The 27,760-nt window shown below is 52.2% G+C and overlaps 1 protein-coding gene across 3 annotated transcripts; it reads left to right on the forward strand.

The window, feature by feature from the left end:
* The first annotated feature begins 1,270 nt into the window (after positions 1-1,270).
* Positions 1,271-27,572, forward strand: Hhipl1 (HHIP like 1). 3 transcript variants are annotated; one of them, XM_050154800.1, is made up of 10 exons: positions 1,271-1,504; positions 1,597-2,831; positions 7,950-8,596; positions 12,124-12,285; positions 14,400-14,728; positions 15,293-15,419; positions 15,661-15,806; positions 17,289-17,370; positions 22,091-22,173; positions 23,971-27,572. In XM_050154800.1, exons 2-10 carry the CDS (start codon positions 2,559-2,561, stop codon positions 24,513-24,515), a joined length of 2,394 nt encoding a protein of 797 aa, XP_050010757.1. In that variant the 5' UTR covers positions 1,271-1,504; positions 1,597-2,558; the 3' UTR covers positions 24,516-27,572. The 3 variants fall into 3 exon arrangements, with proteins under 3 accessions (XP_050010757.1, XP_050010758.1, XP_050010759.1); XM_050154801.1 differs by lacking the exon at positions 1,271-1,504 and having other exon boundaries at positions 1,510-2,176; positions 2,547-2,831; XM_050154802.1 differs by lacking the exon at positions 1,271-1,504 and having other exon boundaries at positions 1,517-2,831; positions 12,142-12,285.
* The last annotated feature ends 188 nt before the right edge of the window (positions 27,573-27,760 follow it).

Here is a 27,760-nt window from a genome sequence, read left to right on the forward strand (position 1 = left end):
GGTCCTCTGTTAGATCTTTAATCTTGTTTTGTTTTTTGTTTATTTCATTGGCCTGAAACTCACCAAGTAGGCTAGGCTAGCTGGTTAGAGAACCCCACAGACCCACCAGACTCTCTCTTTCCAGTACTGGAATTATAGTTGTGTGCCATCATGCCTGGGTTTCCCCCCAGATTTTGGGGTTGAACTCAGAGCTTCATTCTCTCAAGGGAAGCACCTACTCACTACCCTGTCTCTACAGCCCCTTTAATTTGCTTTTGCAAAGCATGTTTTGCTGGGGATGGAAGCCAGGGCCTCCCCCAGTTGGCCTTCCACTCCTCTATCTGACAGCTTCGTCTGTGTTTACCTCACCCATCTCTTCCCCCACAGTTCCCTGTTTACAATGGAGTCTCAACGTCTGAATCATCATTTTCCCGAATTCCCTGTCCCACAGCAAGAGCATATGTGTCATGGAAGTTTGACCTTTTCAGTCAGACTTTTCTTCAAACCTTGCATCATGCCTTGGTTTATTTGTTTTGCTAGTTTGTTTGTTCTGTTTTGTTTGGGAAAGCAGATGTGATGTCCTGGACAATGCAAACTGAGGGATCATAGAGCTTTGGAGTGAGGACATAATATGAGCCTAGCTAGGATTTAGCCTCTAATGGGGTGCAAGAGGCCTGAGGCACCCACAGTGTCTGCACAGTTGCTCCTGTTGCCTGAGGTTCCCACACGCTGCTCCTCAGACAGTGGCCTGCAGGGTAGGCAGCTGTCACCCACTGCCTACAATGGGGCCTGCTGATGGCGGAGAGGGGATGTCTCTAACACTATGTCTCTGGGCTGTGGCCCTCACACTGTGTCTGAGTTGACAGACCTTTTATGGAGTCACCAATGTTAAGGGCTGCCCTCTCTCTCTGTGCTGAGTCTTAGAGCTCTTTCTCCTGGAGAGACAGCCTGCTTCAGCGTCCTGACAGCCCTCTTCCCTCTTCTTGCCAGAACCACAAGGGGACTTTCCTGGCCCTTCCCTGAGACCCTAGACGGGTTCTTAGCGGTAAACTTGTAAGAACATGACCCCAAGATTGTGCCACCCCTAGCTTCTTGCTCATCTTCATCCACATCCAGCCTCCAGGAATTTTCCCAAATGCTGTATTATCATCACCCTCTTCTGACCACCCGCCTGGAACTGTGCCCATGTCCTTCCCTGCCTGTGCCTCATTTTCCAGGGGTTATGCAGCTGCCAGGCACTTTGTGCTGCCACCCATCCACCAAGACCATATTTGCCAGACTCCGATTCAGCCATTCTTGTTCAGTTCAGCTTCTAAAAAATACCGACTGGAGGGAGAAGTGGGGTGCTCTTCCCCTGCTGTCTCCCCCCTCACCCTCGAGGGGCCAGCTGCAGCTGTTCGTCATAATTTCTTGTCTAGCTACCTCCTGCCATCAGGGACTTTGTGGACCACTGCTGCTGTCGGAAATGCCGCTGTCTCACTGCCCCCCTCTCCCCCGTGACTTCTCAACCTCTTTGTCATCAGTTGTGAGTTAAATGTGCTCACTCTTAAATACTCAGAGATGTTTGGTCTTATATGAGGGCTTTGCCTCATCGCTGCCACCCCAACTCCCTTCCAGATTCCGACCACAGGTCTGTGGAATCCAAGCGACACTAACCGCACTAACCAACAACTCGGGCAGACAGATTGAAACAGCAGAGAATGGGTATCTGAGCTTGGTGGTGAAGACCATGTGACATGTGAATGTGTGCGACAGAACTAACGGCAGGATGGGTACTCCAGGGAGAAGCCAGGGCTGGAGTCCTTGTGGGCAAGTGCCAGGGGTTTTGGTGTTATGGAATTCCGGGCCCATGAGGCAGTGCACGTGTGCGCTCTTGGGGTGAAGCTGAGGCTAGAGCTGCGGGTTGGAGCCCGTTTCCTATGTGGAAAGGACGAAGGCCCATGGGTTTCGGGGCTGCGGGTGGAGAGTTCCATGGTCAGGGGAGAACCATGGGCAGAGCCAAGGATGGACTGTGTGGGGTTGCCGCCTTTTCCCTCCCATCCCAGGCTCAGCCTTCACTTCTTGTGAGGTCCCGGGCAAAGCGACCTGTCTTTTGCACCACACCTCCATTTTGAAATGCTCCGCTAAAGTTCCTGTCTGGCTCAGAGAGGTGGGACTAGTCCCTGCCTTGGGCTTTGGAGTTCTTGCTCCTTGGTGGGTAAGTAGCACCCCAAGAGAAGAAGCTGAGACTCAGAGGTGGAACTGTGAAACTGGGCGACTGGGGCTTCCCATACGCCAGGTCACTGCTCTTGTTGGAAAGACTCTGGGCTAAGAGGAGGGGGCTGCCCGCAGAGCGGGAACCAGGCTGTGCCCCGCTTCTCCAGTCCTGCAGAGTGCCCCCAAGCAGGGGTGACCCCCAGCGAGAGGGGTCATCGGATTCGAGGCCTGCGAGGCGAGTCCAACAACTTCCCCTCGAGAAGTCCGGGAGGGTGCAAGCCAGGCAGGAGGCGGGCGCTCGGGGGGCGCGGCCCGCGGCTCCCGGGGGCGCCCCGGCGGGGCTGGCTGGCCTTCTGCTTCTCTCTCAGCAGACCGCGGTGCGGATGGCGGGGCGATGGGCTGTGGCCGGGATCGGGCCCGGGGCGCTGCTGGCTCTGCGTGCTCTGCTGGCCGCCGCACACCCGCAGTGCCTGGACTTCAGGCCGCCCTTCCGGCCGCCACAGCCGCTGAGCTTCTGCGCGCAGTACTCCGCTTTCGGCTGCTGCACTGCGGAGCAGGACGCAGCGCTGGCCCGGCGCTTCCGGGCCCTGGAGGCTCGTCTGGACGCCGGGATGTGGGCGACGTGTGCCGGCTACGCGCTGGATCTGCTGTGCCAGGTGAGCGGGCTCACGGTGGCAGGGCACGCGGGGCCCTGATCGCCGGGAGGGGCGGGAGGGGGGGCGGAGCGGCGATGGCATCCCCATAAGGGCAAGACTTAGGAGTGGGTCCCAGAGTTTGAGGCAATGGCAACTCCACAGGGGCGAGTCTTAGGAGTGTGGATCCTGGATTTTGGAGGTGATGGCAACCCCACAGAGGCGAAGGTTAGGAGTAGGTACAGGACTTTGGAGTTTGAATGTCCTAGAGGGAATGACTTGACTGGCACCAGGCATCTCAGGACAGTTCTTGTCATTCATTTGCTTTGCAAAGATGTTGGGTCTTTTAGGAACCTCAGTTCCTCTTAGAGAGTAGAGACTCCCATTCTTTGGGACGTCCTGGAATCTGCATCCGGTGCCCCAACTCAGAGAGCCCTGCCCCTGTCAGGTACCAGGGTGAAGTCTTTGCTAGACCGAGGAAGGCAGGATGGATGGGAAGAGGATGTGTCCCAAATATGGGGCATTACTGTGTGGACAGTCTTTGTACTGCTGATCCCAATAAGGACCCATCCTCAGTCATACCCAGTGGAGCAGTCTGTGAGTCCATTTCTCAGTGCCAGGGTGGACCAAGGCCTGCAGGGCTGTACCTGCTTAAAACATCCACCTTTCCGTCCTACTATTGGTCGGGCTTCTCACCTGGGAGAGGTTCCCTCCCTAGACCTCCGTTACCCACCTCATCTCCCCTCTGATGGTGGAGCCCTTACTTCGATCCACACTGAACTACCATTTTCCTTTTGTTAATGTAAAGTTTCTGACCACAGCCCCCTGGGTCTCCTCTACGTGACTGATCTGATCGCAGAAATGCCAGCCTGGCAGGGAAACCCCAAGGCCCTAAGCCCTTGGACCAAGAAGTGAAGGGATTCATCAGTGGAAGGGGCCCTACCAAGCAGTACAAAGTTCCAGTCCCAGCCAGCAGGGGGCAGGCTAGAGGAGCGAGATAAAGGAGCCTGATGGGTTTGCTATCAAGGCCTCTCCTGATTGTGACTCATGGTAGTCTCTCAGTTACATTATCTTTAAAACAGGGACAGATTTCTGCCCCCGACCCCATGCCATGAAAATTAAATGACTCAGGTAGAGTGGTTTAATTGGGATTAAATTAATAGGTAATTCCTCTATAGTTTTCTTGCCAGTCCAGGGAGAGGGTGAGAATCAGTGGCTGCCTCAGGAAAGGTGGGCACTTGTTCAGGGGTGACATGGCCCTGTGAGAGGGCACCTGGGTGACAAAAGGTGAAGGGTGTGGGGACAGCATAGTACTCTAGTGTTCTGTTCGTGTTGTAGTTCCCAAGCCTCCACTTGGTGCACCCCAAGAGAGCCCGAGTGTGTGGTGAATCACCTGCCTCTCTCCCCAACCTGGAGGGCCACCCGAACAGGCCCACTGGTCTCCCTGCAGCACCCAGGTCACCTTTACTTAGAGGGTATTCACCATGTGCTGGGCTGGACAGGACCCGGAGCAGGAAGGAACCAATCTTGAGGGTGTTTGCTGGCAGGAGACACCTCTTTTTCCTCGGGAACCTGCCCAAAATGGCTTGGCCTGAGCAGCCTGTGGTAGAGCGTCTGCTCATACCTCCAGGGAGGCGTCTCTGGGGGTGACCTCATGTCTGGACTGAGCTTGCATCAGGCGGTCTGCCAAGGCTGTGGCATGGTCTCCCTGAGGAGGTCCTGGGAGAGTGTGGGAGCACCCCGGTCCCTGCCACCGGTCTCAAGGAGCCTTACCTATAGGTTTCCATCAGGGACCATTTAGGGCTCACCGCTGTCTGGCGGAGGCAGGAGGCCCCTTCTTGAGGCTTTGCCTTCCTCTGGGAAAGCATGTCAGGCTTTGTTTGCAGATGGCAACCTCACTGTGGCTGGTGTGTGGCTCACACGTGGTTCACTTCTCAGTAGCTGAACGCAAGAGTTCATCAGCAGAGTTACTGTATTGTGATCTGTAGCAGGGCTTAGCAGACTCTGGCACTCGACAGACATGTCTCCAGAGCCAGCGAGGAGTTGGTTCTGTCCTCTGGTCCCAGAGGCAGTTGGCAAGTCACAGACTTAGTCTCCAAAGTCTCTCCATTCATTTCGAGAGACAGACAGACACACACACAAGCAAGGGATTTTCCCAAGGTTCCGGGGCAAGTAGCCAAAGGCCCTCGGAAATCTGGGACAGCCTGGAAGAGTGATCATTGAGTTACTCCCTTGGGGTTCGTCTTATTTGAACATTTACTGAACAGGCACATGACGTCTCGGTTCATTGCTCACAACAACTCTATGCGCCGGAGTTCTCTCCAACCATAAAGAGGGTGACATAGGCATAGAAAAGTAAGGAGTTTACCAAACACATGCAGCATAAACTCTGACTCCAAAGCCCTTCCTGTAGTCACCTCTAACACTGTCTCCAGCCCTGAAGTCAAATCGTGTGCTGGATCTTGGGATGTCTGCCCCCAAGGGCCCCACAGTCTATGGGGTGGACAGGCAGGCAACGAGATAACTGAGTCATGGCCAGGCCGAGCAGCCAGGCCACCTCTGGCGAAGCAGAGGTGATGGTAGGAGAGGAAAGTTGCTTCTGGAGATGACAGATTACCAGGTGAAAAATCTATGTGTGAGTCAGAGACAGAGTGTCATGAGCATCCAAGGGCCAGGAGCCTACCCTGGGAAAAGGAGGAAGGAGGAGACTTGTGGGTTGGGCCTTGCATCATGAATAGGAGTTTGCCAGATGTGGAAGTGAGGGTGGAAGGAACATCCCGAAGAGAGAACATTGTGTGCAAGACTCAGTCTTCCTGGCGGAGTGTGGTTGCTCCGGGTGGGGGGGGGCATGACTTGAGGCCATGAGTCATGAGTGTCAGTAAATGATCTGGGGCAACCTTGGGGCATTCAGATGACAGGCGCCTTGTTCCTGTGGATGTTTCACTGCTTAGCCCTGGACACAAGGTCCAGTGACTGCCCACCCTCTCTACCAGCAGCAATTCCTGCCCCTTTTGTCCTTTACTAATTCTGGGTGGCTCTGGTCTGAGCCCCACACTCATACTGTGTGTGAGAAAGAATACAGAAACTATATGTAAGACGCTGCTAGACTCAGTGCTTACTGTGTGGGCCAAGGGCCTCACCAGGTCCCCAGAGCCCCTGTGTCCTCCGTGTGTTCTGGCTGAGTTCCCACAAGGAAAGGGCTATCCGGTTATATCATGTCTCTCTTGTGTCTTTGGAGCCAAGGCCAGTGACGTGTTGGTGGAAAGTGTTGGTGGTGGTTGAGTGAAGTGTTGGTGTCAAGAGCACAAGGCTGGCTGTCGTAAAGCTTGGGGCTGAGTCCTGGTCTGGCCAATTCTGGGCATGTGGCCACTGTGAGCCTAAGTTCCTCACCTATGACACCAGAGTCACAGTGACACTGGCCTGCAGAAAGGAAGTGAAGCCTGTGTGTACACAGTCTTCTCTGGTCTTCCCTGGGCTACTGCTGGCCAACGAGAGCATCCAGAGGATCCCGGGAGGGCTGGCCCTGTACAGAGTCCGGGGTTTGGCTATCCGGCCTGTCATACGGAATCCAGGGTGGAGCATGTGAAAGATGACACTTTAGATGGGGGCAGTGAGCAGAAATGTCAAGAACACACAGGGCCCTTAACTTGTCAGGTGGGACTTAGTGCACAGCCATAGAGGGACCTGGGGACAGACAGCCCATGGAACGACTGAAGCTATTGCAGTAGGAACCCTGGAGTTAGGAACACAGCTCTGAAGTTTGCTGTTCTCTTGCTTTCTACTGAGGTTTCTGCTTCAACCCCAGCCTAGTTTCCTGTAAGAGCAGACAGTGTATATTGTGGTCATCTTCTCTATCTAGGAATTGCATCTCTAAAACTCTGGGCAACTGAGTCAGCCCTGGGGTTGGGGGGAGTGTCAACAAGGGTCTGTTACACCAGAGAAAAGGAGCCTGGGTTCTGGAGTGTTTTGCTGTGAGCCCAGCAGGGAGATGGTCTGAGAAGGGGTCATGTGACTGACTCCAAAAGGACCAGTCACATGGCAAGACTGTGTTGGGTGGGGTGGAAGGCGGACATGTTACCTATCCACACTCATAGACTTGCTTCTTGAGGCAGTACTCTCCTCCCATATAGTGTCCATGGTGGTCTGAATGAGGTTCACAGCCTCTCTCAAATGGAAAACTGTATGGCAGAAAAAGCGATGACGTCTACCCAAGGCAGTGCTGGGGAAAGGACCCTGAGAGCCTTTCTGGCCAGGCGGTACCCAAGGAGATCCATTAATCTCACAGACTTCTGTGTTGGTAGCTAAAGGGAGGGCAGCTCCAGGGTCCTACTGACAGGAGCTGAGGGCCGGATAGATGGCCTGGAATATCCTGGAAGACAGAGGCATGGGTCCCATACTCACTCAGGTACAGTGCACATGCTGGTGCTGGCTGTCTGGTTATGCAGAGAGAAGGGTAGACCTGAAACTAAACTCAGATGCCTCTATATGCTACTAACCAAGCATATTATTGAATGACACTGGGAGCCCTGAGCCTCAGTTTCCCCCCTGTGAAGTACTCATAAACATTGAATGACTAATAGGAGTGTTTTGACAGCTACACTGAGGTGACCAAAAGGCCGGTAAGGCAAACTAGTTTTCACTGTCCCCTCACCATTTGCTGTGGCCTACTTTGCCCTGGGTTTATGTGAGGGTCTGGGATATAGCAGTGAAGATGATTTTTCGAGACAGGGTTTCTCTGTAGCTTTGGAGCCTGTCCTGGAACTAGCTCTTGCAGACCAGGTTGGCCTCGAACTCACAGAGATCTGCCTGCTGTTGCTTCCTGAGTGCTGGGATTAAAGGTGTGTACCACCACCGCCTGGCAAAGAAAACATTTTTTGCTCTGACAGAGTGCATATTCTAAAGAAGACAGACAATACACAAACAGAATGCTATGTTTTGCTATAATGAAAGCTCATGGTAAAGTTATTTTTTGTGTGCTTTGTTTTCCTGAGTAGTCAGAGGCCAGGAAGTAATGGTAAGGAGCTGTGGAGGGGAAGGTCAGATCTTAGGAGGTGACCCTTGAATGGTGACACAAAAGCAAGGAGTAGATTGTGCAGGTGTGGACACTCCTCCTAGCATCTCTGAGCCCTCCTGTCCCTACAGGAATGCTCGCCCTATGCAGCCCACCTCTATGACGCCGAGGATCCGGCCACCCCACTGCGGACAGTGCCTGGCCTCTGTGAGGATTATTGCCTGGACATGTGGCAGACCTGCCGAGGCCTTTTTCGACACCTTTCCCCTGACCGTGAGCTCTGGGCCCTGGAGAGCAACAGGGCCAAGTTATGCCGCTACCTGTCCCTAGATGACACGGATTACTGTTTCCCAAGCCTGCTGGTCAACGAGAACCTGAACTCAAACCTGGGCCGTGTAGTGGCTGATGCCAAGGGCTGCCTGCAGCTGTGTCTGGAGGAGGTGGCCAATGGGCTTCGAAACCCCGTTGCCATGGTACATGCTGGGGATGGCAGCCACCGCTTCTTCGTGGCCGAGCAGGTGGGGCTGGTGTGGACCTACCTGCCTGACCGCTCTCGCCTGGAGAAGCCCTTCCTGAACGTGAGCCAAGCAGTGCTGACGTCCCCCTGGGAAGGGGATGAGCGTGGCTTCCTGGGCCTTGCCTTCCACCCCCGCTTCCCGCGTCCCAGCAAGCTCTATGTCTACTATTCTGTGGCGGTCGGCTTCCGAGAGTGGATCCGTATCAGCGAGTTCAGAGTCTCAGAGGATGATGAGAACACCGTGGATCATGGCTCAGAGAGGTGGCTTCCTGGGAGCCCCAGCCGAGGGAGGGCTGGGTGGTCACGTGGGAGGCTGCGTGACACACACACAGTTGTGGCTGCACGAGCAAGTCTGTTTTAAATAGTGACTATTTAACACCCCCATGGGGGCCTGAATCACATGCTCTGGGGCCTGGGGAAGAATGAGTTTGCAAAACAGACCTGGTGTGGGGTCATGTCCTGACCCCTGCCTCTGGCCTCCTGGGCCAGAGGCTTCTCTCCTCTTCTGCTGCAGTGACCTGTTAGGTCACACAGCTTGGAAGTATCCAAGCTGGAGTCCTGGTCTGGCCCAAAAATTACATCCCATTACTGGGCCTGCTGGACTGCTGTAACTACGGCCAACATTTCCCCATTCTCTGTCTTCCGGCAGCTGGGGCTCTTTTTCCTGCCCAGACTATAAGTCTCTCTGTCTGTCTGTCTGTCTGTCTGTCTGTCTGTCTGTCTCTCTGTCCCCCCCCCCCCCTTCAGGGTCTCGCATAACCCAGGCTGACCTGGAACCTTAAACTCTTTTTTTTTTTTTTTTTTTGGTTTTTCGAGACAGGGTTTCTCTGTTTTTTTTTTTTTTTAAAGCATTTTAGTTTTTTTTTAAAAATATTTATTTATTTATTTATTTATTTATTTATTTATTATGTATGCAATATTCTGTCTGTGTGTATGCCTGCTGGCCAGAAGAGGGCACTAGACCCCATTACAGATGGTTGTGAGCCACCATGTGGTTGCTGGGAATTGAACTCAGGACCTTTGGAAGAGCAGGCAATGCTCTTAACCTCTGAGCCATCTCTCCAGCCCTCTCTGTGGTTTTGGAGCCTGTCCTGGAACTAGCTCTTGTAGACCAGGCTGGTCTCATACTCACAGAGATCCACCTGACTCTACCTCCCAAGTGCTGGGATTAAAGGCATGCGCCACCACCGCCCGGCTTGGTCTTTAAACTCTTGATTCTCTGTCTCTATCTCTCGATTACTGGGGTTGCAGACCTTGGTGATGCTGTCCCAGCTTTTACCCCATTTAATCTGCTCCAACCTCTAGGCCCCCCAGTGCCTGAGAACCTACTATCTGTTGTTTATGCCCAACTATTTCAGGGAGGAGTTGACCTGGCTTGGTCACCCTGCTCCAGAGACTCTCCCAGGGAGAAGTGGATACTGAAAATTAGAGTCTTGGTCGGTAGTGTTGGAAGGACAGCCTGGGAAAGGAGGCACTGAGTCTGGGCCACTGGAGGAAGTTGCCGCCTCCTATGGATGGAGGGACCCAGGGAGAAGTGAGGCCCCAGAACTGTGGGGCAGGTCTGGTTGGGACTCAATCAGACTGAAATCATGGGGGAAGGGCTGCTATTGTATAGATATTGCCAGAAACACAAACACCAACTCAACGCCTGACTTCCCTAATGCTTTCTATTGGCTGAGATTGTTCAGCTAGCAAAGGAGCATGGGAAATGTAGTTAAATGATGCTGCCTGTCCCTACCCCTAAAGTAAAGAGCAAGTAAGAACAAGACCAGGCTCAGGTGTGTTGGTGAAAAGGCGGGAAAAAAAGGATACCTTGTATTTGATGAAACTGTGAAATGTTGACATGAGACATATAAAAAAGAGAAACACCCTCAAAACAGTAGCTTTGTGGGTTGATAGACCTCTTATCTTGTTGCAATTAATTTTGACTTTTGAGATATCTGGCAGCCGGGGATGGGGTGGGGGGGGTGGGGGTGGGAGGAAAACAGAATTTTCATGACTGTACCCAAGCCTGGGAGACCACTTCGTGGTGGGAGAAAGTTTGTCCCAGGGATCAGACAGAGGGGAGATGAAGGATGAAATACATGTTTCTCCAACAGTGACATTAAAAGTGACTTGTGATAAAAACTGAAGTTGGAAATCAAGAGTGGCGGATACATGTTCTGTAATTGCTTCACTTAGGAAGTGGAGGCAATCAGATCGGGGGATCCAGAGTTCAAAGCCATCTATGTCTATACAGCATGTTCTAGGCTAGCCTAAGCTACTCGAGACCCCGCCTTAAAAAAATCAGGTGTGGCCGGGCGATGGTGGCACACGCCTTTAATCCCAGCACTTGGGAGGCAGAGGCAGACGGATCTCTGTGAGTAGGAGGCCAGCCTGGTCTACAGAGATAGTGCCAGGACAGGCTCCAAAGCCACAGAGAAACCCTGTCTCGAAAAAAACCAAAAAAAAAAAAAAAAAAAAAAATCAGGTGTGGTGGTATAAGCCTTTAGTCCCAGCACTATGGAGTCCAAAGCAGGTGGATTCCTGTGAGTTCAAGGCCAGCTTGGTCTACACAGTGAGTTCTAGGGCTTCCAGGGAATCCAGGGATATATAGGGAAATCCTGCATAAAAACAAACATCCTGGAATGGAAGAGGGAGCTCTATAGTTAGAGCATTTGTTCCTTTTCTGGGGGACTCGAATTCAGTTTCCAGCACCCATACCGAGCAGCTCATAACAACCTGTAATTCCAATACCTGCAGATCTGGGCTCTCTTCTGGCCTCTGAGGATACCTGCACACACATGGCACATGGGTGACCCACAGACTGCGTTGTCCTCTGCTTTGATGACTCTGAGCTTGGGGCTCTGTAAGGGTCATATGCATCAACCTCCCCATGGAAACACTCCGGTGTTGATGATGAAGGAAGTACTCAAGACGGGGGTCTAAAGGCTTTGACTCTGTGTCTTGTTTTTGTGTTTTTTTCCTGTTCTGCTTTCATAACTGACAATGAGGTCAGTGCAGTGGCTGGTCCTGTTGAACCTGGATTATTCTGGGACCCATTTTTTGGGGGGATTAGTACAGGGGTTAACCACTTGGCAAAGAGAGGGCTGCAAAAGGGTGGGGAAGGGCCAGTGACCTAAGGTCACCAGCTGCGGTGGTATGCGGTAGCTGCTGGGGCAGAGGAACCAACTGGAGGAGTTTGTGTGGCTGAGTTCTGCCACTGGCTGAGATGTCCACAGTGGCCACTCTCATGTCATTATACCTGCTGCTTCTCAAGGCAGAATGGCAGTGTCTCCTTTCCTCCTGCTTTCCCCCGTCCGTGGCAAGTCCTGATGGAAAGCCAGCTGACTGGGAAGGTTTCTTCCAGTGGCAGTCAAGAGGTCCCAGGGGGTGTGGATAAAGGGTCCATCCCACTGTCCTGAACAGTTCGTCACTAATAGCCAATGGAGCATGTCAACCATGCTCTGATTCACCAGTGGGAAACAAGATATGGCAATGGAGAAGATGACAAGCTTCCATCGGGTACCAGGGGTGGGAAGCAGTTGAAAAACACTGGTCCAGGGTCCTGGCTGCAGCTCTGATGCTGATGGCCTCTGTGCCCTTGAATGGGTACCACTTGGCCTCTTCCAGCATCCAGGTCCTTCCTTGACACAGTGATGTGAATGATCCCTACTCAACCTACCTGTAGGTTGTGAAAAACAACATGTTACAAGAGAGAGAAAGCCTTTCCCACTGCGGAATGGCATCTGAGAGAAGGTTTTACTCTTGTCTGGGGTTACTATTTGGAAGATGTTTTTATTGAGCAGGTACTTATCTTTCTTTAGGATAATCCTGGAGATTGAAGAACCAGCCTCCAATCACAATGGGGGCCAGCTGCTTTTTGGGGATGACGGCTACCTCTACATCTTTACTGGAGATGGCGGGATGGCCGGAGACCCCTTTGGGAAGTTTGGAAATGCGCAAAACAAGTATGCCCTGCTTCTGCTCGGCTGGGGCACCGGTTTGCACACAGAACTTCTTGTGTTTCTGGAGGGAGAGCTGCTGCCACTACCACAGAGCAGGGTGGTAACCTCAGTTAGCTGGGACCCCAGCTAAGTCACTTACCCCCATTGATTAGCGAGGACAATGACAAGCTCAGTGGGAGACTGCCATGAGGAAAGGAGGTGTCAGTGGTTGTCAAGGATCAGGAAAGTGCCTATTGTCGTAGATACCAGAGAAGTGACAGCAGTGACCCTTTGGGAATATGGGACTTTCTCCAAGGTGAGCTCTGGCCTGCTGGGCCTTGCTGGGGTCAGGCAGGTACTCCCATGACAAAGGGGCAGCTAGAGTCAGTCTCTTACTTTCATAAGAGATCCAGAAACTGAGTGCGATCTCTTTTCTTCTTTTATTTATTTATTTATTTATTTATTTTTTGCTGAGTACAATCTCATTGTAATTTCCCTATTTCCTGTTTTGAGCAAATGGCCTGCCCCCTCCTCTCATGAGTGTGTATGCATGAACATAAACACACATGGAGAATTGTGCATGCGCACAGGGGTGTGCAGGGAGTCCAGATTGAAGAACCAGCCTCCAACCACAAAGCCAGCTCTCCTATCCCAAATGCACAGTCTCTCTTGGCCCAGAAAGTAACAGTAGTGAAGGTGTACGGATTACGGTTTGTGGCTTGTGCATCCCTGTTTGACAGTGAGAAATATCCCATCTTTTCATGTTGGCCATGTGCTCGGAGCTGAAGCTGAAGAACAAGATGAGGGTTCTTGGATAATTGAGCTGAAGTTAGAAGCATCATTTTCGCTGGGCAATGGTGGCACACACCTTTAATCCTGGCACTCAGCAGGGGCAGGCGGATCTCTGTGAGTTCAAGGCCAGCCTGGTTTACAAGAGCTAGTTCCAGGACTGGCTCCAAAGCAACACAGAGAGACCTTGTCTTGGGGGAGGGGGGAAGGGCATCGTTTTGCTGCTAGGAGTTTTTGTCTGTAGATCCTGGAGCTGAATGTGGGATGTGAAGGCTGGGGCGGCCTGGAGTGCCTGGTCACAGGGATGAACCATTGCCACTGGCCTGTTTATCACTATGACAGGACACCTGTGAGAGAAACACTGGGGTTCTAGTGCTATGTCTCAGTGACAGGTACACAAATGTGTTACCTAAGTGAGCTGCATCAACTCTGCCTTGCTGGGCAGGCTGGAGGGAGGAGTCAGCGCCCATGTGCTAACAGAGGGCGAAGGATGCCCTGAGTAGGCACAGCAGGAACCACCTTGAAAAGCTTTGCTCCCATCCTGCTAACTCCAGGTATCTTTTAGGTCAATGGTTCTCAACTTACTTAATGGCGTGACTCTTCTATCCAGTTCTTCATGCTGTGATGACCTCCCCCCCATAAAATTAAATAATTTCATTACCACTCCGCAACTGTAACTTTGCTACTGTTTCGAATCATAATGTAAATATCTGATATTCTACCCCAAGGGGTCACACCCCACAGGTTGAGAACCATCTAGATGTTTCCTATTGTAAATCTCTTTGGTCATGTGATCAATGAAGCCATCAGCTACTTTCCCCCTCCCCGCCAGAGCCGCCAGGAGGTTAGAGCACGTGTTCCCTCTCCCTCAACTATACTTGGTACTATTTGATATATCCGCACTTTGTGGACCCCTGCTATGTGGGAGCACCTGACTGACTGAGAAAAACGTAAATATGAGATATTCTTTCTAGTACAATCTTCACTTTATAGCATAACTACGTGAACAGAAGCACCCACAATATTATAGCTTAGAATATCGGCATTCCATAGACGGTTGTGGTGAAGAGCTTGGGTTTCTAGGACCAGGTTGGTTGGCGGCTTATCCTAGCTCGGGTTTCCTCTATAAAGGACAGCTCTGGCCTGAAAGGTCAGTTGTGAGGAGGCAGTGCAGCGATAGGTGGCGAGTTAGAGCTTCCAGCAGTTAGAGCTGCTCAGCCAGTGCGGGACAGACACGCAGGAGGGTGTGCAGAGGGCTGGTGCAGATGGCCGAGCAGGGCTGGACTCACCGTCCCTGCCCCCTGCGCGGACCCAGTGTAACCAGCCGGCGTTCTCCGCCCCGGCCGCAGGTCGGCGCTGCTGGGCAAGGTGCTGCGCATCGACGTGGACCGCAACGAGCGTGGCCCGCTCTACCGCATCCCTCCCGACAACCCGTTCGTGGACGACCCCGGAGCGCGGCCCGAGGTCTACGCCCTGGGAGTGCGCAACATGTGGCGCTGCTCCTTCGACCGCGGAGACCCGATGTCTGGCACTGGCCGTGGGCGCCTGTTCTGTGGGGATGTGGGCCAGAACAAGTACGAGGAGGTGGATCTGGTGGAGAGAGGCCGCAACTACGGCTGGCGTGCTCGCGAGGGCTTCGAGTGCTACGATCGCAAGTTGTGCGCCAACGCCTCCCTCGGTGACCGCGTCCCTGGGGACCTTCAAATAGGATCCCTCTGGTCCCCCCCCCCCCCCCCCCCGTTAGATCTTTCTCCTGCGCAGACCCTCAGCATGGATCCAGTCCGTCCCATCCCATCACCCTGGGGACTTCCCGACTCGGATCAGCATTCTTCCAGAACCCTAAACCTATCCGCCATCTCCCCTCCTCCCTGGGTCCATAGATCGAGATCTGCCCCATTTCTCAGGGAAACTCCAATCCAGATCCCACCTCACGGGGACCCTCCTGCCTCGCTTCCTTCCTGGAACCCATCTCCCCATCTCCCCCACCTCCACATAGCTTTGTCCCCTGCCTCTATCACAGGACTGACTTTTCCCACTTCCTACCTCCCTATACTTCGGGGCTCCCTTCGAGCAATATTTTAGGTTCCTCCTCACCATGCACCTCCTGCTGAACCCCTAAAAATACGGTTATGCCCCTTTGAGAGCTTTTCTCGCTCAGACCACGCCATCTCCGTGCGTGGCTCAGGACTGTCTGTGAAGCACTAGGCTGGAGGATGAACCCACTTTCTCACCCGCCCTTCAGATGATGTGCTGCCGATTTTCGCCTACCCTCACAAGCTGGGCAAATCAGTCACTGGGGGCTATGTGTACCGGGGCTGCGAGTACCCCAACCTCAACGGCCTCTACATTTTTGGCGATTTCATGAGTGGGTAAGTGGCCTACACTCTTCCTAACTGGTAAAAGGAGTTCGCGTTTGTATGTTTCTGCTTAGAAGTGGGCCAAACAGGTCTTTTCCTCAGGGAGAAAATCCGGGCCATTCTTAGGAATACAAAGACGGATGAATGGAAGGATGAGTAAATGGACAGGTGGATGAATGGGTGGACGAGTGGATAGATGGATTCCCTTGTGCAGCACATTAACCATGACCTCATAGTTTATCTTTCTTTGCAGGCGACTGATGTCGCTCCGCGAGAACCCAGAGACCGGGCAGTGGAAGTACAGTGAGGTCTGCATGGGCCGGGGGCAGACATGTGCTTTCCCAGGCCTCATCAACAACTACTATCCACATATTATCTCCTTTGCAGAGGATGAGGCCGGTGAGCATCCCGAGACCCCGCCATCCTTTGCCCGTGCTTGGCACTGTCACCAGCCACCAGCCCTGGTCATCTTTCTGGCTTCTGCCGTTAAAGAAGCTCAAGCACGAAATGACTTTCATCCTGGGGAAGGGCGTGTTCTGGGGCTTGGTCTTTTCCCACGCGCATTCTTGTATCAGCCCTAGACCCTCTGTCCCGAGCTTCCCTTTTCTTATCTGGAAGCAACTGTCCTCCACCCCCACGGCGGTGTTGATGGGGGAGCTAAAGATGTAATGGGCACAAGTCCCCAGCGTTAGCAGGGTCGGGGAAGACCTGCAGTATGGAGTTTTAGGCAGGTGAGAGAAGAGGTGGGTTCCTGATGGCAGAGTGTCTGAGCTACTGAGGGAACCAAGCTGACATTTTAGAGCATGCAGGCACAGCCTAGTCCTAGCCTGTTCCTGGAGCTCACATTCCCAGTAGGGGACAGAGGGGGAAGGGAGAAAAGGGACCACAGAGGCTGGATCCCACTCCAGTCTCCTGCCTTTGTCCTTGGCCCTGGGATTGTTCCCAGACAAAAGGCCAGGGGCCCCCAGAAGGCGCTGGTGCAAGCTTGTTGAAGTTTCCAGGCAACGCTCACACTCACCACAGCCTTTGGAGGGGTATCCCCTGCAGGGCCCAGTGCCCACAGCCCCCAGGGCCTAGTCTGGGAAACCTTTGTTGAACTGACACTCCCCCACCCCCTTTAGAATGTGAGTTTCCCAAAGAGCAGCCCCAGCCTCCCCCTACCCCCCAGGCCCCACAGAGATTCTTAAGCTCACCAAGCCCTTGGAAGCCTTTTCTTTTGGTCAGTAGGGGGCTAACATGATTTAGAAGTAGCATCTCCCCTCCCCAGTGCAGAGTCTGAAGGAAGGTGCAGTTCTCAAGGGCCCTTCTCAGTCATTTGAGTGACACAGAGTGACCGAACCACGAGGAGGCGCAGTGAGCTGGCCTTGGATCGTGTAAAATATCAGTGCTGCCAGCTGGGTCAAAACAGCCTCTTCCAGCTCCAGGCTCTCTAGGTGTGCTTTGGACACATCAAATGATGTTACAAGGACCTCTGTGGACCCCAGAGGCATTCACAGCACAGAGACCAAGAGGACAGGACCACCCTAGGCAGCACTGGCAGCTTCAGCATTGTCCTTGTGCATACATAGGACATAGGGACCCAGCTTCCAGATGATCATAGCCATCAGAATAGGCCTGGTTGAACCCCATTGAAGCAGGGAGCAGGGCAGTGCTGGATGGAGGTGGAAGCCTCCATCTATGGGCCTAAGCAGGATGAGACACCTGGGTACTGTGCCACAGACGACAAAGGCATGCTGAGGTGATAGGTGGCCCCAACACCCCCTCAGGGCTGGTGGTGGGGATGGGAGGTCAGCCTTTGAGCCCGAGGGCAGCCTGGGTGGGACAGAGTTGTCTCCATTGAGTTGCAGACACTTTTCTCATTGCCTTGTTTCCCATCTAAAGGGGAGCTGTACTTCATGTCCACGGGCGTGCCCAGTGCCACAGCCGCACGCGGGGTCATCTACAAAGTGACAGACCCCTCCAGGTGAGTCCCTGCACTACAGGCTAGCAAGAGACAATGGATTTACTGCAGACAGTAAGTTCCCCTTCTTCCTCCTACACCCACATCCCCGCCTCAATCTCCCTGCTTCAGCTTTTGCTGTGACGTTCCCTCCTTGGTTCAAGGCCTACCCAAGCTCCTTCTGTGTACAAAGCCCTCTCGGCTCCCCATTGTACGAATGAAGCCAGGGCCCCTAACCGGCCCTAATTGGCAGTGTGCCTCATGGGTATCACCCTGTAGCCTCTAGGTGCCTTCCCTGAAGCACTTGCTCTCCCATCCTACCTGGTCCTCTTTCTGTTGTCGTCACTTGGCCGTGGCATCTCACCTGTCCAGAGTCTCTAGGATGAAGGCTGTGTCTCCTCATTCCGTCACACCCCTCGGGTTCTGGGAATGCTGCAGAGCAGACACTAGGGTGTGTTTAATGAATGACTGAATGATAATTTTCCTGGAACCCCCTTCTCAGCCTACAGATTCTTGGCTTCTCCCTCAGAGTAGCCAATGACCCTAAACTTTGAGACACACTAAGTGTAAAGAAATCTTAAAACACATACTGAACATAAGAAAGTGATTTTCAGCCAGCATAGGGGTATATACTTGTAACCCCAGCTATTTAGGAGAGTAGGGCAGGAAGACTGCCAGTCTGAGGTCAGCTTCTGAGAGTTAAAAACTAGCCTAGGTAATTTAGTGGGATCAGAGGGAGAGAGAGAGAGAGAGAGAGAGAGAGAGAGAGAGAGAGAGAGTGTTGGACAGACTAGGAATGTCGAGGGCTTGCCTAGAATACACAAGGTCTTGAATTATGTCTCTAGTTCATTTTAAAATTTTTTATTATGATTTATTTACTTTTATGTTCATTGACATTTTCCCTTCATGTATGTCTATGTGATGATGTTGGATCCCCGGAACTGGAGTTCCTGTCAGTTGTGAGCCGCCATGTGGATGCTGGGCATTGAACCCAGGTCCTCTGGAAGAGGAGTCAGTGCTGTTAACTACTGCTGAGCTGTCTCTCCAGCCCCTCTCCAGTTTATTTTTGTGTTGCTGTCTGCGTAGAAGACAATGTTGACTACAGAACAGCAGAAGGCACTTCCAGGAGTTAGTGGTGCCATTGCCGAGGAGAACACTAATCCAGAGGGAGAGTGGCCAGAAAGGTCAATGTGTAATGCACATTCTCACGGGTTGAAAGTGTGCAACGGCAAGGGGGCCATTGTGGCGGCCTAATGTTTGGGGAGGTCTTTTTTATTTTCATAAGTCTCTAAACGCATGGCTTCTGGAGGGGCATTTTCTTGAACAGGTAATTGTCAGTGTGTATGTGTGTGTGTGTTGTATGTGTTTGCATGTGTGTGGATGCACATGTAGGGGTGTGCATGTGGAGGCCAGGGGTCAGCAAGGTTGGGTGTCTCCCTCTTTTCTTCTCCACCTTATATATTGAGGCAGGGTCTTTCTCCTGAACCCAGAGCTCATAATTTGCTAGTCTGGCTAGCCAGCTGGCTTCAGGGATTCCCTGTGTGCTCTTTGGATTACAAACAGGTTGCTATGCCCACCTTGTATTTACAGGAGTGCTGGGTTCCCAACTCCAGTCCTCACTCTTGTGCCATAAGTGCTTCCACTGAGTCTCTCCCCAGACCCCTGGATTAGCTTTCTTTTTTGGATGCAGGTTCTCTTTATTATGTAGCTCTAGATGTCCTATAACTCTATGTATGCCAGACTGGCCTTGAACACACTTACCTAGGTCTCCTGAGTACTGGAATTAAAGAAGTGTACTACCACACCTGATTTTAACTCCCCTTCTGTGTGTGTGTGATGTATGTGAGCGCAGGTAAGCACATGGCATGCCACGGAGAGGACACCTCTCAGTTCTTAGTCTCCAGGTTAGCAGGCCCAAGCCTTTCTGGACCATTCTCCTAGTTGTCACCTATCTCGTGGTTGGATGGCTAGGATGATGGATGTGGGATTGTAGCCAACTCTGCATGGGTGCTGCAGCTCTGAACTTAACGTTGTTGGCTTGCACGAAAGCGCCTATCCACTGAAGCATTTCCCTGGTGCCTGCTTTGCTGTTTTGAGATAGGATCTTGTCATGTTGCCTAGGCTGGACTGAGATTTTCAATCCTCCTGCCTCAGCTCCTCAGGGCTGGGATCACAGGTACACACCACCTACCAGGGTCTCTCAGGTTTTATGAAGATTGCTTTAGTTCCCCCCCTTTTTTTCTTTTTTGTTTCATTTTTCTTTTGCATTTTTTTTTTAAAAAACAAGGTCTTGTGTGGTCTAGGCTAGCTTTGAGCCCTCAGGCCTCTAACTCTCAGATGCTCTCATGCCCAGTATATGTTTCTTCTTTTTATATATATACATATATATATTTATTTATTTATTATGTATACAATATTCTGTCTGTGTGCATGTCTGCAGGCCAGAAGAGGGCACCAGACCTCTTTACAGATGGTTGTGAGCCACCATGTGGTTGCTGGGAATTGAACTCAGGACCTTTGGAAGAGCAGGCAATGCTCTTAACCACTGAGCCATCTCTCCAGCCCCCTATATGTTTCTTCTTGATCTCAGGACCCCACATCTCATTTAATCAACATGTTTTCATCACTCTTATTGTTTCCAGGCCAAAGTGAGAGCTTCTCAGACTCCTTGCTCCTCACCACAGTGTGTGTTGTTTCATGACTTACAGAAGTACAAATTGATCAGTTAGTGACATAACTACTTCTCTTCCTCCACCTCCTCCTCCCTCATCCTTTCCTCCTCCCTCTCCTTCCCTCCCCTCCCCCTTCCCTTCCCCCTTATCCCTCTCCTCCTCCCCTCCTCTTCTTCTTTCCAGACAGGCTTTCTCTGTGTAGCCCTGGCCATCCTGTAACTCGCTCAGTAGACCAGGCTGGCCTCGAACTCACAGAGATCTGCCTTTTTCTGCCTCCCGAGTGCTGGGATTAAAGGCGTGCACCACCGCCACCTGGGTCATGATGTAACTTCTTTTCACAAAGCCATAAGCATGCTTTCTCCAGTTATATACCTACATCTTGTTTTCCACAAGTTCCCATCCGCTTTCATCTTGGTGACTTCATACCTGGACCACAGTCAGCCTCGCACTCATCTCATTTGCTTGTCTCTGAGGATCATCACATGGTACCATCATCACTCTCAAAGGGATGCTAGCCATGGTCTGCTGAGTCACTGAGCCATCATCATCTTTCACAGTTCTTGGAAGCTGATGCTATTTTCACTGAAAGAAAAAAAGAAAGAAAGAAAGAAAGAAAGGAAAAAAGGAAGAAAGAAAGAAAGAAAGAAAGAAAGAAAGAAAGAAAGAAACAAACAAACAAACACTGGAGCTAGAGAGCTGGCTCAGCGACTAAGAACACTGGCTGCTCTTCCAGAGGACCTAGGTTAGGTTCCCAGCATCCACATGGCAGCTCACAGTTATCTGGAACCAGTTTTAGGAATCAGAGCCCTCTGCTGGTCTTGCACTCATGTGGCGCACAGACATATATGTAGGCAAAACACTCACACACATAAAGAAAAACAAATAAAAAAAAGAATGATTCTCTAAGGACCTGTCACTTATACTAAACACCTAATTCCTGCCAGATGTCACCCTAGCTGCTCCTGGTCTTTGATTTTTCGACACCCTCCCTCTTGATTCATTGTCCCTGCATTATGAGGAGAGCAGCCAGCAGGACTTTGACTTTTTTCCTCAAGGTTTTGGGGTTAGAGGCAGGCAGAAATGGGTAGAAGTCCTCCCTTTTATTTATGTCTTTTGGAAGAAGTGTGTTTTCTGGCAGCCACACCTCAGGGGCCTGGTAGCAGACATGTGGAAAAGGAAGACAGGGAGGAAGGTCCTGGGCCACAGCTCACTGCCCGAACAGAGCCACTGTGGTGTTTTGCAATGTAACGTACAAAGATTTAATTAAAAATTAATTTCCTTAAGAGACAACACCCTCCTCTGCTTACCCAATGGGAGGTCAGAATAGAAATGGCTACACCTCCAGCTTTGAGAAGTCTGTATGGCTTGCAGAAGCACATGTCCCCTCCTCTGCCAAGTCTATCAGGAGGCTACCTCATCATGTGGCTATTTCAATCCCAGGCTGTCGGAACCCCCATTGAAGTCCTGGGCCCACGTGGGGCAGTCTGGGAACAGGGTCGGACCCATTCAAAGAATCACAGATCAACAGCCAAAAACTAATTAAGATGGAATTCTGGTCTTTGTGTTTCTGCAGGATGGGGAAGGAAGGAGGCTGTTCACAGCCTGGCAACTTTTCTGATTCTTTTCTCTGAACTGCAGTCCCCAGGGCTGTGCTGGGCCTGCTGAAGTCAGCTTCCCACGACTCTTCCCTTTTGAGCACTAAGTCTTTTAGCTTGCCTTAACTAGCTCCATATTTCTCCATACAGTCCTATGTGCCATCAGAAACCCAGAAACTAGAGGCAGAGAGAGAGACTTCTCAAAGCCTGGGGTAGAAGGGGTGGGCAGGAATGAGGCATCAAAGGATCACGGTGGGCAATGTGGAGTGGGGGGCTTCAGAGGGGCGGGGTGCTGCAGGGCCCCTGGTAAGAGGTGTTCAGTGCCTGGACACTAGTTACGGCTCTGATCACACCTGTCTGGCCCCTACCCTCTTTGCCTCGCTGCAAGGGAAGGTGATGGGGTGGGAGGATACAGCGCGAGGGTGCAGGATGCTCAAGGCTGACTCCCAGTCCTGATCTTGTGTGTGTGTTTGGCAGACGGGCGCCTCCGGGGAAGTGTAAGATACAGCCTGCTCAGGTGGCGGTGAAGAGTCGTCTCATCCCCTTTGTGCCCAAGGAAAGTAAGTGTTCTCTAGTGGGAGAACTCCTGCTACCCCTCAGGTCAGGCGGGGCCCCAGAAGGACCTAGAATGCTTCCATAGCCCCTGTACCTAGCACCATATCTGACACCTATTAGACCCCCAGCCAGTGTTCATGGACCTGCAAGCACAATGCATCTTGCTCGACAGATCTTTCACCCAGGTCCCAGGCAGTGAAGGCAACCGTAGGAGGCTGCAGCCTCAGGCAGGATGTGGCAAGAAGAGGATAGCTGTATCAAGCAAGGGATGCTCAGAGTTCTTGGGAGGAGCACACAGAGAGGATGTCTTATCTGTAAGGGGGTGGAGCACTTTTAACCCTCTTGGTTCAGGACAGAGGGAGCCATGAGTAAACCCTGTGCTCTGAAGGCCATTCAAGGCTGTGAATAACTGCCTGGGATAGAGTCTTGTGAAAGGGTAGAGGGGACTGTTCCATTGGGAACAGTGGCTTGGGATAGTAAGATCTTTTGCATAACAAGAGAAGAAGTAAATCCATTTGTCTGCCCATCAGCTCACCCATTCATCCACCTTCAATCCGTCAACACATCAGCCATTCATTCACTCACAAATAGTCATCCATGAACCCATCCATTCATCGATCCACCTATCCATCTACCTACTTGTCCACCCATCCATTAATATACCTATCCACCATCCACTCATCCATTCATCTGTCAGTTCATCCATCTACTATCCATCCACTCAATCATAAATCCATTCATCATCATCCATCCAAACATCAATTCATCTCCCTACCCATCAGATCATCCAATTGCTCATGAATCTATTCATCCATCTATCCATCTACCCACCTGACCACCCAGCATCCACCTGGCCATTATTTGTCTATTCATCTATTCCATACATCTAGTCATCAGCCAGCCAGCCAGCCAGCCAGCCAGCCAGCCAGCCAGCTAGCCACCATTCATCTAGGAAGCCATTATCCATCTAGTCAGTATCCATCCATTGACCCATTCATTCCCCTAGCTATCATCCATCCAGCAATCCATCTGTCTTCGTTAGGGTTTCTATTGCCTTGATAAAATACCATGATCAAAAGCAACAAAGGGTTTATTTCTGCTTACAACTTTCAGGCCACACTCCATCACTGAGGGAAGTCAGGGCAGGAACCTGGAGGCAGGAACTGATGCAGAGGCCATGGAGAACACTGCTTACTGGCTTGCTTGCTAATGGCTTGCTCAGCCTACTTTTTTTTTATATATAACTCAGGACCACTTGCCCAGGGTTGGCACCACCCACAGTGCAATGGGCCCTTGCCAATCTTCTTTGTTTTGTTTTGGCTTTTCGAGACAGGGTTTCTCTATGCAGCCCTGACTGTACTGAGACTCATTCTGAAGCTATTGCTAGCTTCCATCACTCTGGCCTTAGTTTCCTCATCGAAAACTGAGGGCAGGAAGCAATAAGTCCCTTGCTCCTGTAAACTGTCTAGACATCTCCTTTACTGTGCCTGAATTTCGGGATCTTCCCACTAGCCTGGGAACTCCTGGGAGGGCAGAACTTGGGACTGGACAAAGCGCTTGCCCGCCAACCAGGGCTTGCTGAATGACTGAAGAAGTGCCTGACAGAGCTTGCATCCTTAGAGGTCAGGGTAATCCGTCAAACCCAGTTGGCCCACCAAAAAGGCACCATAATCTTAGGGTCTGAGTGGAACCAGACCAGGCATCTTTCCTTAGGATTGGTTTTCTGGCACAGGCTGGGTTGCACGGGTGGATAGCTGAGCTAGGCTAGGTTCCCTCTGACCCCAGGCCTTTCCTCTGCGCAGAGTTCATCTGGACACCAGAGAGCACTCCGCGCCCCACGGCCCGAGCCCCAACTAAGGCGCCCCGCCGCAAGCGCCCCACAGCTGCTCCTCCGGCACCCACCATACGTCCCACAAAGCCCGCACGGCCCACCCGACGACCAGGGGCCCGGAAGGGAGGCGGGCGACGGCGGGGACGTCCCAGCACCGCGGTCCCTGCGCCCCAGAATGGCTCCGTGCGCCTGGTACGGCCCGCCGGCCTGAGCCCCGGCCGCGGGCGCGTGGAAGTGTTCGTAGGAGGCCACTGGGGTACGGTGTGCGATGACGCTTGGGACACCAAAGCGGCCACCGTGGTGTGTCGCCAGCTGGGCTTTGCGTACGCGGTGCGAGCAGTCAAGCGCGCGGAGTTCGGCGAAGGTCGCGCGCTACCAATCTTGCTGGACGACGTGCGTTGCACGGGCAGTGAGCGCAACCTGCTGGAGTGCGCGCACGCTGGCGTGGGCACGCATAACTGCAAGCACGAAGAGGACGCTGGTGTCGAATGCAGCCACCGAGACCCGGACCTGTAGCCTGGCCTCATCTACCTGACTGTGCCACCCTGGGAGGATAGAGCCGGGAATGCCCCTTTGGTTTGTGGGCACCCCAGGTAGCGCACACCTGCCGTGGTGGAGGTTCATCTGCATATGACCTCTGTGTCTCCCTTGGGTGTGTGTGTGTGGTTTGTGGATAAGATCTCTTACCTCTCAGCAGTTCTGAGAGTGAGGGCAGCTACTCTTTCGGAACAGCACTTGATGAGGGAGGCTGGCTGCCTTTACAGTGTTAGACTGAGGGAAAGGGCTCCATATCGACAGGAACGTGGTCGGAGAAACATGGTCAGTGTGAGCAGGTGACGCGGCAGTCAGAGGCACCGCAAGCAGCCTGAAAGCCAGAGCGGAGAATCTTATAGGGTCAGGGGGCCTTTGCCATACACCAGGAATCAGGCTGCTGAAGGGAATCAAGCGTTCATGACAGAAGGTGGACTAGAGGGCCTGGAGGACCTCGAAGGCCACTTGCTGCGCTCTGCAGGCACCCTGGACAGGCTACTGGGTCCCCTCCATCCCTGAAGACTCTCACTGTCACCTATTCATGAGACAGAAGCACCTTTAAGCTTCTGTTCAACCTCTGGGCTCCAGTTGGAGATGGTGGGGTCTACTTTTATCACCTTACTAACCTCATCACCTCCCAGGGGATCCTCAGACTCCCAGGGGATCCTCAGATACCCCCTGCCCCATCTATGGGCTAAGAAGCCTTCAGACTGTCAAGACTACTCATCACGGCTGTGTCAACAATTCAACTCCTTGCAATCCTTCCCTCCCTCCTCTTGTCACCTGCCACACACCTGGAAACTGGGATGCAAGATGAGGGGGCAGAGCAAAGAGGGCGGGGCCTGCAGCTTCTTTCGGGCTCTGTGGGAAGAGAGTTCCTTGTTCATGGAAGAAGGCCTCACCGGTGGCTCCGTGCCAGGTGCGGATAGCTGTAACTTAGCTTCAGCTAGGGGTAGAGCCAGGGAAACAAACGAGTCACCAGGCAGGGAGGACAGGATGTGTCCTGTGTCAGGCAGTTGTGGCCAGGGCTTTGGATGAGCTTGGTGGCCCAACTCTGTCATTCCCGCACTGGGTTCTGGTCTGAACAGGCCCGTGCCGTGTTCCAGGCAGGGGAATTGGCGCTGGCTCAGATGTCTGCTCCTGTTCACCACCTGTTGAAAGGGAGCTGAGGCTCACCCTGGCCGCTCTGCCCCTCTCCACACTGGTTGTCCTCTGAAATAAATAAGAAAGTTCCTGAACTGTTAAGGAAATGACAGAAAAAGAAAACATCGCTTCCTGGAGCAAAGCCGTGCAGTGCCCGAGAGCCGTGGAGCCCGTGTCCTGTGTGTCTTCGCTCTGCAGTTCCAGGTCGAGGTGCAGAGTTTCTGTACAGTCCTATTCTGGTTATTGATTAGAGGGAGAGGCTTGAGCGTGGATGACAGTATGCTGTGTAGGTATACTGGGTCTGTCAGGATTAGCTGAGACAGCTCTTTCAACCTTCAACTCCGAAGACACCTCTGTCCACCTTTGTTTTATTATTTTGTTGTTGTTTTGGCTTTTTGAGACAGGTTTCTCTGTTTAGCCTTGGCTGTCCTGAACTTCCTCTGTAGATCAGGCTGGTCTCGAACTCACAGAGCTCTGCCTGTTTCTGCTTCCGTAGTGCTGGGATTAAAGGCTTGTGCTGCCATTGCCTGGCTCTGTGTCCACCTTTTACATTAGACTAGAAGGTGCTTCTAGTCCTGTGTGGCCTGAGGACAGCCAGTCACTTAACTGCTCCGAGCCTTGTGAGAAAATGGAGGTAATAAGATTTCTGGACTTAAGGTAGCATTACAGATGCAACCGATGCGTTCCATGAATCTTCTGTAAAGAAATCTCAGTTCTGATTTGGTGACATCCCTGTCCTTCCTCAGTGCTTCCCCCATTCCTGTCCTTCCTCAGTGGCTCCCCCATTCTGTCCTTCCTCAGTGTCTCCCCCTTCCCTGTCCTTCCTCAGTGGCTGTTCCATGCCTGTCCTTCCTCAGTGCCTCCCCCATCCTGTTTTTCCTCAGTGGCTGCTCTATGCCTGTCCTTCCTCACCCCCATCCTGTTCTTCCTCAGTGTCTCCCCCATCCTGTCCTTTCTCAGTGTCTCCCCAATCCTGTCCTTCCTCAGTGGATCCTCCATCTGTGTCCTTCCTCAGTGTCTCCCCCATCCTGTCCTTCCTCAGTGGCTGCTCTATGCCTGTCCTTCCTCAGTGTCTCCCCCATCCTGTCCTTCCTCAGTGTCTCCCCTATGCCTGTCCCATCCCTGTCTTTTCTCAGTGCCTCCCCCATCCCCGATCTTCCTCAGTCAGTGGCTCCAGATTCACCTTTGCCGAATCTCTCTGACAGTTCCTGCTGAGAAATGGCACTCCATAGAGGGATGATCTGACTAGTTTTTATATCAACTTAACACTAGCTAGAGTCATTTGAGAAGTGGGAACCTCCGTTGAGAAAATGAGTCCACCGGATTGGCATGTGGGAAAGCCTGTGGATCATGTTCTTGATTGATGATTGAAGTGGGAGGATCACAGCCCACTGTGGGCGGTGCCACCACTGGGCGGGTGGTCCTGGGTGGTGGAAGAAAGTAGCAAACCGCGGGGGAGCAAGCCAACAAGCAGCGCTCCTCCATGGCCTCTACATCAGTTCTTGCTTCCAGGCTCCTGCTTTGCGTTCTTGCCTTGACTTCCCTGGATGAAGGACTACAAGATGTAAGCTTCAATAAACCCTTTTCTCCCTGAGTTGCTTTTGGTCCCTGAGTGGCTTAGCAACAGAAACCCTAAGACAGGGAGCATCTACAGTGCTAGTTTGCAGGAACACCACATCTTGTCAGGGCCCCATCTTGCCTCTGACTCAGGTCTAGGTTTTGTTACTTGAATTCCTCTGTGATGGGACTGCTGTGACCTAAGGGCCATGTGCTGGGGTTGCTGTCTGGGTTCCACCATCCAATGGAAGGATGTGACCCATGGAGCCAATTCAGTTTCCAGAGGCCATGTTAAAACAGCAAAAATATTTTTTATTCTTTAATTAAAAAATTTTTATCAGCTGGACGGTTATGGTGCATGTCTTTAATCCCAGCACTTGGAAGGCAGAGTCTGCACGATCTACAGAGTGAGTTCCAGGGCAGCCAGGGCTACACAAACCCTCAAAACAAAGAACAAACGAACAAAAAACCCCACAAAAATATTTTATGTGTGTTGGTGCATGCATGTAAGTCTGTGCACCATGCTCATG

The sequence above is a fragment of the Alexandromys fortis genome, unplaced genomic scaffold (assembly GCF_014885135.2).
Source record: "Alexandromys fortis isolate MF-2015 unplaced genomic scaffold, M_Fortis_MF-2015_v1.1 scaffold_91, whole genome shotgun sequence".
Classification (NCBI taxonomy): Eukaryota; Metazoa; Chordata; class Mammalia; order Rodentia; family Cricetidae; genus Alexandromys; species Alexandromys fortis.